At 36.5% G+C, this 12198-nt stretch overlaps 1 protein-coding gene across 1 annotated transcript; it reads right to left on the reverse strand.

Moving 5' to 3' along the window:
• Positions 1–1503: 1503 nt before the first annotated feature.
• LOC113315178 (L-type lectin-domain containing receptor kinase IX.1-like) lies at positions 1504–3731 on the reverse strand. The gene has a single exon (XM_026563476.1). It carries the CDS (start codon positions 3595–3597, stop codon positions 1531–1533), a length of 2067 nt encoding a protein of 688 aa, XP_026419261.1. The 5' UTR covers positions 3598–3731; the 3' UTR covers positions 1504–1530.
• Positions 3732–12198: the final 8467 nt, after the last annotated feature.

Here is a 12198-nt window from a genome sequence, read left to right on the forward strand (position 1 = left end):
CTCACTTGTTCTAGTTAGAAAACAGATTTTCCTGGTTTCTCAATCGAAGAGAAAAACCAAAACAGTTCTAAATGCAACTACAAGTCAATTCAAAAACTCAAAATAAATAAACATCGTTTGGACGAACTCATACTCACTTTGAATTTCAATTGGGAAAATCAAGTAAAGAGGCCACACAAATATCACTTCAACATTTAATTTGCATCCCATCTCTAACCGACCAAACGACTGCCCATTCTTGTTATTCCTCGTGTAGCACCACATCGTTAAGTTGTGATCACCATGAATCTGAATTACGATCAGTACAAAACCAACCAGCATAAATCAAAACAGACCAGGCTCCTGTACCGGGGGATAACTGCCAGTTCGAAATTAAACTAAGGAACTTAAAATCAAAGAAATACAAAATTAAAAATTTGAGGTCTACATCTCAAAATCAAAACTTTACATCGTCTTCTCTTTCTCTCGGTTAATAGCGATACTGGTATTTAAGGGCATGATGGTCGGTTATAACCACACTTCTCTAATTGTTTGGGCAGATTACCCAAACTTGGATATTTTGCTCCGTCTTTTTGATCCAGGAACTCAAATCCAAGGCCTGTTCAACTAAAAAACTGTATCGAAAAACCCCTCCACCTACAGCTAGCAGTCACTACAACTCAAACTAAAGAATGAAGTTGAACCCTAAAAATTAACTAAAGGAAGTTGAGTGCACATCTGAGGAAAATTACAGATTCTACCATAAAAAAAGATAAAATAAAAAATTGTCTTCTACGATGTTCATATACTTTCAGTTACCAAATCATTAAATATTTGGGTTCCCCTCTGCCATTGGAAATTTTGAAATAATTCGATTCAATTGTTGTTCAAATTAAGCAAACTAAGGGAGAATTTTAAAAAAAAAAAAAAAAACAGAAAACAAACAAGGAAAATTCTGAATCTAGTGATAAATACACTAGAGTTCTCACTGGTCACCAGGAAGAGTTCTGATGATATAAAATCATCTAGAAAGAAGTGCCCGGCACAAAATTTTTTTTGCAGATTCCAAAAATTTATTGTTAAATCCGATCCGACCTACCGGATTCGAACCAGTGACCTAAAGATTTCTGCTACAACCACAGTAAGGTCGGCTGTGCTATTTTTCCGAGAAAGAAACACTGAATGAAACCTAGAACCCGAGCCACATATTATTTGTGGAATTAATGAACGGAGGAACGGAGTTTTAGAAAAATTTAAACGGACTGTCGTTATCAGATGAGAAGAATTTTAGCGTAATCGGTTTTTCACTGGTATATGTGCGCACAATTGCGAAGATATGGTCGAAATGTGGTAGTCGACCATCAACCAGTTCTTCTTTCGGTCGGATATAATGATGTGCTCATGTGCTTGTCTTAATCAGATTATGGAACAACTAAAGGAAAATACAACTGGGAAAAACTTATACTATAGTAAACAATCAGTCTATATATTTACTGATAATCTACATGAAATTACAACGACCTTGAGAAAATTAACATGTATCAATCTGATTTAACAAGAATGTATGAGAGATTCTGTTGAGGAAGAAGGCTTTGTCGACACCTGAGACAAATTAGTGATGGAACAATTACTGCATGTACATGGACTACCATCTGTCTGCGATATAGAGTTATGACCAGAAGCTGAATCAAAAGCAAGCTTGCACATATGCAGTCGTGGCACATAATTATATATCGGAGAAGGCAACTTTGTTGGAAGATTCACCAACGGGGATTCGTAATTAAGAAGATTCTTCACTTGCCTAATAGAAGGTCTAGTTGTAGGATCAGGATGAGCACACCATAATCCTAAAACCAACAAACGTTCCATTTGTTGGCTGTCGAAATCCATATTTAGTTTTTCGTCGGCCGCTTCAACAATCTTACCATTTACATAGAGCTCCCAAACCCAATTTACCAAGTTTTCCTTGTTTTGTTCAACCGGCTTTCTGCCACAAGCAATCTCCAATGCAACGATCCCGAAACTATAAACATCAGATTCTTTACTAGATTTACTTGTATATAAACATTCCGGTGCTAAGTAACCCAGGGTTCCGGCCAACACAGTTGTTTGAGAACCTAATTGATGATCAACCAGCCGTGCTAAACCGAAGTCACCGAGTTTAGCATTATAATCTGAATCCAACATTACATTACTCGATTTAATATCCCTGTGAAGTACACATTGTTCCCATAATTCGTGTAGATATAGCAACGCAGAAGCTAAACCAAGAGCTATTTTATACCTGACTTGCCAACTTAGAACATTTATCCCTCCACGGAAAAGATGCTTATCAAGGCTCTGGTTAGGCATGAATTCGTATACGAGAAGCAATTCATTTCGCTCATGGCTCCAACCTATGAGTTGAACCAAATTTCTATGCCGTAACTGGCTAATAACCTTTACTTCTGATTGATATTCTCTCTTTCCTTGTTGCGATCCTTTAGATATCCTCTTAACAGCAATATCCAAGCCTATACCACTTAAGAACCCTCTATAAACGCCTCCAAATCCTCCCTCTCCAAGTTTACCTGCCTCGTGAAAGTTATTAGTCGCATAAACAAGTTCGTTGTATAAGAATCGTTTAGGTCCTGATCCTTTCTCAAATGCATCGTCCATCAACTCGTCAGAATTCGCTGCATCAAGATCTGACTTTCTTGCGAGGCGCCTCTTCCTTCTCCACCAGGTAAAAATAACAAAACCAATCAAACAACCAAAAAAGTCCAAACCAATAATAAGACCCACCACCAATTCAGAACTAATGCCGCTTTTTGTTTTCTTAAAATTGGAATTAAATTCCCAGGAGAGGATTTTCGGATAATTAAACACCGTGCCAGTACTAGCCGCCGAAAACCCAACACTGATATTTTCTGGTAAAACACTGCTTATATCAACATTATGGTACAAACTTGCAGAAATCGAACCACTAGAATGATTATAAGTTAGAGTAACATTTAAGTTTTTGGTAGTTGAATTATAACTTACAGATGCATTAGCTATGGCTCCGTTCTTCATACTATTTGTATATAATGACTCATCAGACACAGATATTACTGAGTTATTAATGTCGATACCAACATGATCTGAACTGGGATCCCATGGATCCTCATAAGTGTCGAACTCCACTGCCGAAATTTGGAAGTTTTCCTGGGTAACATTCGAACTCATTAGACCAAGATATCCACCGCCAGAATCCGGAGAAATTTCAGATCCGTAAGGCATTAGGAAGAAAGTGATACCATCAACATGACTAGAGTTAGTATCATTTATGGTGTCTATGACGAAGGAGAAATGTGTGTCAAAATCTGCAACCCTTTTAGTGTTTGCATCCCAAATTTGTATCGGTTTTGAATAGGTTGCACGGCCAAGACTTCCTGTGGTTGCATTTTTAGTGAGTTGAATAGCGTTATCGGCTATAATTGAATCACCTTGGAGATGTATCAATTCTTTATCTTTGTCTGGGGAACTTGGAAAGGTGAAGGAGATTGAATTTGTAGTACGAGGAAGAATCAGTAATATTGTGATGATTGAAAAATGAAGATAAGCATTTGATGATAAGATGTTGTACAGAGCCATCATTCGGGATTCATGAAATGAACCAGTATTAAGTAGTTGAACTAGAAAAAAGTAGAACTTTAACTGCGTTTCCTATATCTAAATACAAGTTTGAGGGTATGAATTGAGAGAGATGAAACAATAATAAAGCTCTTGAGCCTAGCTATTCCACAATTCCATTGGTTATGAATGAACTGTGTTGAGTTTATGTAAATATGGATAGATTTACAGTTGAGCTTTCATGCGACTGCATAACTAGTGAAGCAGGGCCACAAAGCGTGTTTTTGTTTGAAAGGACAAATAAATCAATCAAAAATATTTTCGAAATAAAATAAATAAAATTGTTGTCTTTGTCTGAATAAACTTGTTCGAATGGTTTCTCTAGTTTATTATTAAAAAAAAATATTAAAAAACTTTTTAGTATATTCTTTTAGTCAACTGTAATAAATTTATATTTTTACGAACTTGTAAACCAGAAGCTTTCATTTGTTTCGTGGCACCAAGTGATAAGTTGCACCAAATTCCAACGTTTTAACTGGCTGATATATCTCCATCTGAAATGGATAGTTTGTAAAATATTCATAACAGTTACCAACTGTTGCCGCCTTATAAGCTGTTGCCAGTCACAACAGATTAGAAAACCACATGAGTCACTATCACGATGATATGTTTGATTCCTTTTAACGATTTGATTTCAAAAGATATCCAGAACACTTAGAAATTCATCCTTAATTACAATGTTTAAGCATCAATAGTTCTAGTGTTCTAGACCAACCTTAATTAGATAATCCCGAGGGAATTTCCATGGGTTGTTAAAAACTGATGTCCAAATTCTTATGACTTTCGGGTCAGATTACTGAAACCAACTCAAAATGAATACACACAAGTAATGTTGTGGAGCACTTGATGGCTTGTCATCATATAGAAGGTCTCCCCCCCCCCCCCCCCCCCCCCCCCCCCCCCGTTGGTTCCAATTAAACCAAAAACAGTTAGGAGCGCTCATATTTGTTCTAATGAAAACCATCGTAAAGCCTTGAATCTTCGTTTTTGTTAAAAAACATCGGAATGAATTCAGTTAGCCCTCACCGTACAAGCGCAGCTTGTCTATAGTTATCGGTACAGTAAAAATGAGCCCATGATCCATTCCTTGGATTGTTGCATATCTAAAAGTGCATAAAGTATCACGTTTATACATCAACTGATAAGAAAACCTAGAGGATGAAATATCAATTTGATTATAGTATGTGCAATTTACATGATCTCGACTCGTGTATCTTCTGTCTTAGGATGTCATGTCAGTGCAGAACCCCTTTTGCTGCAGCAATACCTCTAATTGTTCTAGCTAGTGATATGAGCATGAGTAATATCAACTAATAAGCATTTACTTCGTGTCAAACAGATTCTACCTTATTTGCAAGGTCCTCTTATGGTAGTACTCTCCGACATTCTCCTGCATTGAAGTTAATATTTCAAGCATATGGCAATGCCAACTGGGCCGGTTATCCGACTGATAGACGCTATACAAGTGATTATTGTGTTTACTTGCGATCAAAATATTATTTCTTAGAACATTTGACTTTCCCAATTAGGAAACCAGCCTATTATTTAAAAATGGAGGGAGTAAAAAATTACAATTCGGCCAATCATTCGCGAATTTTTCCGTATTGATCGAGAACAAGGCCCAGTTAGACCATAGTCCCTTAATGGGAGTGAATTTCAAAAGAAAAGTGGTCCCAGAAAACTAAAGTAACATTTGATTTTTCCAATTAGGAAACCAGCCAATTATTTAAGAACGGAGGGAGTAAAAAATTAGAATTCGGCCAATCATTCGCGAATTTTTCCATATTGATCTGGAAAAAGGCCCAGTTAGACCATAGTCCCTTAATGGGAGTGAATTTCAAAATTGTGTACCGAGAAAGTCGAACCCATGACCTCCTGCTTGTTAACTTAGCCTGCAACCACCGAACTACGACTTTGTTGGTCCTAATTAGGCTGTCAATGGGTACCAATTACCCGGAACCGGATCCGATGAATTTTGGTCCAGTTCCGGGTCCTAAAATTGGACCCATTAACCACTTAGGACCCGTCGGGTAATTACCCGAATAGACCCGTTTATAAACGGGTCCATCCGGATCCTACCCGTCGGGTACTCGCGGGTATTCGGGTATTTCATAAATGCTGATTCTGTAAAAGTCCCAACAAAAATTTGGTCATATATAAAGGATGAGAAGTCCTCACCACCCCATTTCAGCCGATCTACTTTCTCCTTCAACTCATTTACTACAGCCACAACTACTTCTACAGACTGGAGTTACAGCAAAATCCTTTGTTTCTCAAATTTTTTCACTGAAAGAAAGGTATTATATACTACTCTTACAAATTCTTAAACTGCTGTGCGTGATTTTAGTTGAATCGATTTGAGAGGCTTTTGAATCCTCTTGAATCTGTTAAAGTAAGATTTTAGAAGAGATTCCAATAAAAAAATAATTTAGAAGAGATATGTTAAGAAATGTCAGGAAAATAACATCTAATACAAATATATTTAGTTCCAGCACCTTGTTGTTTTCGCAAGTGAACAATTTTTCTTGACAGTGATACTAGAAATGTTAAGAAAACAAAAACCTAAGTGTTTAATAATGGCTGGTGATAAGGTTAGTCAGTGAGTATCTTTCAATTTCTCAATTTTAATGGGTATGTTGCTGTTGTATGTTACTTATTCATGTATGGATGATTTTGTGTGTTGAAAACTTGAAATGTTATTTCTCCATTTTAAGAAAAGACTCTCATAATTCAATCACTTGTTTAGTCTCTTTTGATTTCTTTTGATTTTTTCTGTTAGATTGAATATCATTTTATTTCTGCTTCATGTATATGCTTGGAACATTTATCTTTTTCTTACTGTATATGCTTGTTAAATTTATTATCGTTTATACTTTATGACACCCAATACAGATGTTTGTTGGTTTTTCCTTGCAGAGGCAACATGAAAAAACAAACAAGAATTGGTGTTGGTGATCATTGTGTTCCTGCAAAGAAGACTAAATTTACTGTTTCGAAATCCCCGGGTATGCCTCCTCCTAAAGCTGTCGTTTCGAAGGCTGCAAAGAAAATTAAAGTTGTAAAATCAGCAGTGCCGAAAGAAGTAGAAACTGTAGCCAGTGAGTCAAGTGACTGGTGACTCTGATGATTCTAATCATATGGAAGCGGCAACAACAAATGTGGTTCTGTCACCTACACGTAAGCGCAAAAGAACCTCAAAGGCTTGGGCTGAATTTAAAGAGGTATTGATAAAAGGGAAAACGCACGGAGAATGCAATCACTGCAGAATAATATTGGTGCGGAGAGCAAAAATGGGACAAGTAGTCTGAGGAAACACAAGACAAATTAACCAGATGTTCGTGAAAGCTAGTGAAACACAAGACAGACCAGTAGCTGCTTACAACTTTAAGTTTAACCAAGAAGTAACTCGTGATTGTATTGCAAGAATGATTATCTTGCATGAACTCCCTTTCTCTTTTGTGGAGTACATTGGTTTTAGAAGGGTGTTGACTTCATTACAACCCAATATTAAACTCATGAAGTGAACTTCTTGATCAACTAAAACCAGATAATAGATTACTTTTGGATGGAGAATTATTCCATGTTCGATGTTCTGCTTATGTAGTTGCCATTATTGTTGATCATGGGGTGCTGCAAATTAAACAAGAAACACAGAAAATTAGAAATTCAGTGAAATTTATTAGAGGTTCACCACAAAGACAACAAAAATTTAGAGAAGTTTGCTTTCAAGTAAATGCTCCTAGTAAAAATTTGATTCAAGACGTTGATACAAGGTAGAATTCTACCTATCTAATGCTTGAAACAACACTTCTACTTCGGGAAGCATTTAACCGGTTTGCAAAGACTGAACCTGATTTTCTTAATGTTGTTCCAACGGGTGAAGACTGGAAGAATGCAAGCAGTCTTTCAATTTTCTTGAAGGTATTTTATAAAGTCACCGTCTCTTTTCAAGTACTTCATACGTGACGGTTAATCGTTATTTTGATACTGCTTGTTCTTTGTATTTAGAACTTCGTGAGTGGTGTGATTCTGATGATGCATTAATCTCAAAAATGGCAGTGAATATGATGAAAAACTTTAAAAGATATTGGAAACTCTCTAGTAAAACATTTGCAATAGATATTGGAAATTATTGGATTACTATTTCCCATTAATATATCATGGTAACAGCAAGGAGAAGAAGTTAGAAGTTATGGAAATCTTGAAAAGATTGTATAATGAATATGCAAAACGTTATGCTTCTTCAGATCATGTATACTCAGCAAACATTCCGACAAATGAAGTCAACATGGAAGATTCAGTTTCAGTTGGTAGTAGTGGTAGTACTTCAGCTTATCAAAGTTCTTTTACTTCTAAAAGGAAGGGTTTGACGGCATTTCTGGAAGAAATTTCACAACATGACGTTGTTCCCACATATCTAGAGCAATACCTATCAGCTGATGTTCACCCTATTAGAAAAGGAAGTGGTATTAATCTGGGTGATTCTAGTTTTGATGTTTTGGGGTGGTGGAAATTTCATGGACCAATCTATCCAATTGTACCACTTATAGCTCGTGATATATTAGCAATTCCTGCATCATCGGTGGCTTCTGAATCTGTTTTCAGCACCACTGGTAGAGTTGTAGATAAATTTCGTTCTTCAATGCTGCCAGAAACAATTGAAGCTCTGATATGCACACAAGATTGGATAAGAAGTGCGCTGAAGAGTAAGTAACATATTCAATTCATGTTTGCTATTGTACCAATTTTGGTTAGTGATTCATTTACTATGGTTCTTGTACGTCAACTAACTATTTTATTGTGTTAGGTGATACTTCACTTCCGACTCTTTTGGAGGCAATGGATGAGCTCCAGTCAGACGATGATGATGCAATATCGCACATAGTCTAACTAACGGACAAGAAAAAGAGTATATATATTTTATTTTTTTGTGAAGTTCCTATTATGGATTATGAAACTTTCAATATATTTAAGGTAAAATAACCAGTTAACCTTGGAATGCATAAATTTGATTGCGTTTTGATAGATTTTTGGCTACTGACTAGAGTTACTTAGTTCATTTCGGATGCGTTTAAACTTTAAATCCATATAATTATGTTAGCTAGAGCCCAGAGTTACTTGGTGTAGTTTTCATTGCACATTGGCTAACCGATATAGAAGACAAGTGTGTTGTTGTTTGGGTTCTTCTGTAATAGGCTTGTCTTTACGTAATGTATTTCCTTATACTTGGTAGAGAATGTGATTTAGTGATTATAATTTTGAGGTGGTTTCTGAATTATGAAAAATTGGGAATATGATTAACTGTTTTTGTTTCTCTTGCAGGAACAATTGTGAATATGATGGTGAAATCTTTATTGAACTGGTGGGAACTTCTTTTTGGTATAGGCATAGCCAAAGAACATGCGAAGTGCGAACTACATCCTTCTTTTTTGTATATGTACTTGTGAAGGAAACACATTTATCTTTTGGAGCTTGTACACTGTATATAATGATATGTCTGTCAACTTTTGTGGTTATAATACGACAGACTATATTAGGGATGGCGTTACTTGTAGTTATCGGCTAAAAAAATGTCTGACAACTTTTGTATTTATTATATATAATGGCAGATTCTTACCTAGAGCTAGGAAAAAAATTTAATTTCCCTAATCTAAGGATTCTAAGATCAAGTTTACTCTATTTATGTATGTATGTTTGAAGATGGTCTCTTTTCCGGTGTTGAATAATCCTTTTTCAGGACTCAGGAGTCATAAAATTGGGAATTCATATAGGTCTATTTTTTACCCGATGGGTACCCAGACCCGGTGATTACCCGTGTCCGGTTCTTGGCCAACACATTATGGAACCAGCCCTGGAACCGTTAGGACCCGGAACTGACGCTGATATGCAGGGTCCGGTTCTTGGCCATGTACTACCTACCCGGGAGGATCCGGACCCATTGACAGCCCTAGTCCTAATAGTTTAGGGAAAATTAGGGGGAGACCCCAAAAAAACAATATTCTCATTGTCAAGCCCACAATTAATTTTGGGTACCGTGACACCCATAATTATATGAAATTATTAAAAATGTATGCATGACGGATTATACATCCACATGACAGATTATGCATCAGGGGTATAATTGGCAACGCAACTTGGATATAACATATCTAAAAATCCGCGTCTTGGAATTTTACAAATTTTATATCGTTGGAAATCTTTTTAAGAGAGCTACGCAACGAGTACAAACAAGAATATCAAATTTTTGTTTTTCACGAAAAAATCGGAGGTGATCATCATTTTAGGCAAAATTTTCGAAAATTTGATACATGACCATTATGCAGCCACCAAAAAAGATGCATAACACATTCTGCAAACGCATAACGAATTATGCAACCATTTTCTCCACTGCATAACAAATAATGCATTATGCATCCATATTTACGGATGCATATCAGGTTATGCATCTCTTTTCTCGATGCATAAAAGTTTGTGCAACAATTTTCTCGATGCATAAAAGTTTGTGCAACAATTTTCTCGATGCATAACGCATTATACAGTCATATTTTCGGATGCATAACAGGTTATGCATCCATTTTCTCGACTGCATAACATGTAATGCAGATATTATTATAGGTGCATAACGTGTTATGCAGCCTTTTTTTTTGTTGGTTTCAATACTAACAAAAAGTAGCTGCATAACGTGTTATGCAACCATTTTCTGTACTGTCATAAAAAGTTATGCAAGAAAAGAAAAGGTTGCATAACTTGTCATCCACCTACAATAATAGCTGCATTACGTGTTATGTAACCATTTTCGGGACTACATAACAAATTATGCAACAAATTTTTTGCATAACACCTGCAACACAACTTTTTGTCGATCTCCAACCACTGTTAACAGCATCTCAGCTTCCTTCCCAACATCTTCCAGCATTAAATTGAAAACGGATGATGGTGCACTGAAGAAGACGCTCCTCATCATAACAACAACAACCTTCCCTCACGCAACCTTCATACTCGCACACAACTCCACCAGAACTGCAATTTCAACACCACCTGAAATTCCAATTGAACTTCATGTTCTCTAGCTAACTTACTGCATCCAAAACCAATAACACTAACTCTGAATTCAACCATGACAACTTCAGTTAACTACATCTTCATGATAAACCAAACCCACAGCAGCAGCCTCATATACCCACCAGTACCTCCATATCATCATGTTCACCCGCAATATCAGCTCCTAGAACTGCAACAACTCTTGACTATAAGAACAACTCATTCATACATCATCAGATTCAACCACACAGACCCTGTAATTTGCAATAGCTCTGAGTAACCAATTCCTTCTTCACCTGAATCTTCTCTCTGTACACATCAACAACATCATTATCTCACCACTACTGCATACTAACACCAACTGAGACTGCAGCTGCATCTTCACCATTCGAATCTGAGGGCAGCATATGCTTTTAATTCATCTTGTTCTTCAAATATGTGACCTAATTCTTCAATTCGTCATACCCCTTCACAGATCGATAACCATTTACAGAACCCATTATCCAACTTCCTGTTAATCTCTCAGATCACTCCATTCAATGATAGCAACAATCATCCATCTCTGATCGACAAATCATCACCGAAAACCCATCAATCTCATCTCGATTTTCTAATTCATCTTGTTCTTCAAATATGTGACCTAATTCTTCAATTCGTCACACCCCTTCACAGATCGATAACCATTTACAGAACCCATTATCCAACTTCCTATTAATCTCTCAGATCACTCCATTCAGTGATAGCAATAATCATCCATCTGTGATCGACAAATCATCACCGAAACCCCTTCAATCTCATCTTGATTTGCCCAAAAGAAAAGTAAAAGAATTGAAGAAGAAATTCGCGTGAAGAAGAAGTAAAAATACGAAGAAACCAAATTTTATAAATTTTGAGTTTGGGAATAATTTTTTCCCCAAAAATGGGGGGGGGGCGCCTGAAGGTTTTCTATCTGTGGGTTTCTCAATGGAAAAATCTGTGAGAATGGGTCTCACTGTAGTTTTCACAATAGTTTATTCTGCTGCATATATTCACTAAATTTTATCCCCTAATTAAGTTAAAATATTAGTTTTCATAATTTAATATGTGCTGAATTTCTCAGTACCGAACTCAAAATAGTAAATCGAATTATACACGTACGTATGCCGTTCCGAATTACTGCCGTTACGGATCGTTGACCGACTCTTTGACCGAATGTAGATTTTGCGAATCCGTATAATACTCTACGTTTGCCGTTCTGTACGTTTTCCGAATTCGAAATTGCTAACTAGGGGAGGATATCGAGAGAAAATATAAGAGAGAATATTGGCGATTTTAGGGTTTATATTTCGCTTCTTCTTTTCCTTCTGTCATGGTTCAAACAAATCGATCTATTCTTGAAGATGACTATCTCGATTACATCAATACATCTCAATTAATTCTAGTTCATCTTGCGATACTGTCACCAGTAAAACCCCTATGATAACTTTTACTTATCAACTACCTAAACCCTACTTGAAAGGTAATCATCTTGCGGTTAAAGTCTCG

Source organism: Papaver somniferum, chromosome 10, assembly GCF_003573695.1.
Source record: "Papaver somniferum cultivar HN1 chromosome 10, ASM357369v1, whole genome shotgun sequence".
Classification (NCBI taxonomy): domain Eukaryota; kingdom Viridiplantae; phylum Streptophyta; class Magnoliopsida; order Ranunculales; family Papaveraceae; genus Papaver; species Papaver somniferum.

What these genes read in the sequence shown, in the direction of transcription:
- LOC113315178 (XM_026563476.1), bottom strand. Translation starts at nt 3,597, where the DNA reads ATGATGGCTCTGTACAACATCTTATCATCAAATGCTTATCTTCATTTT.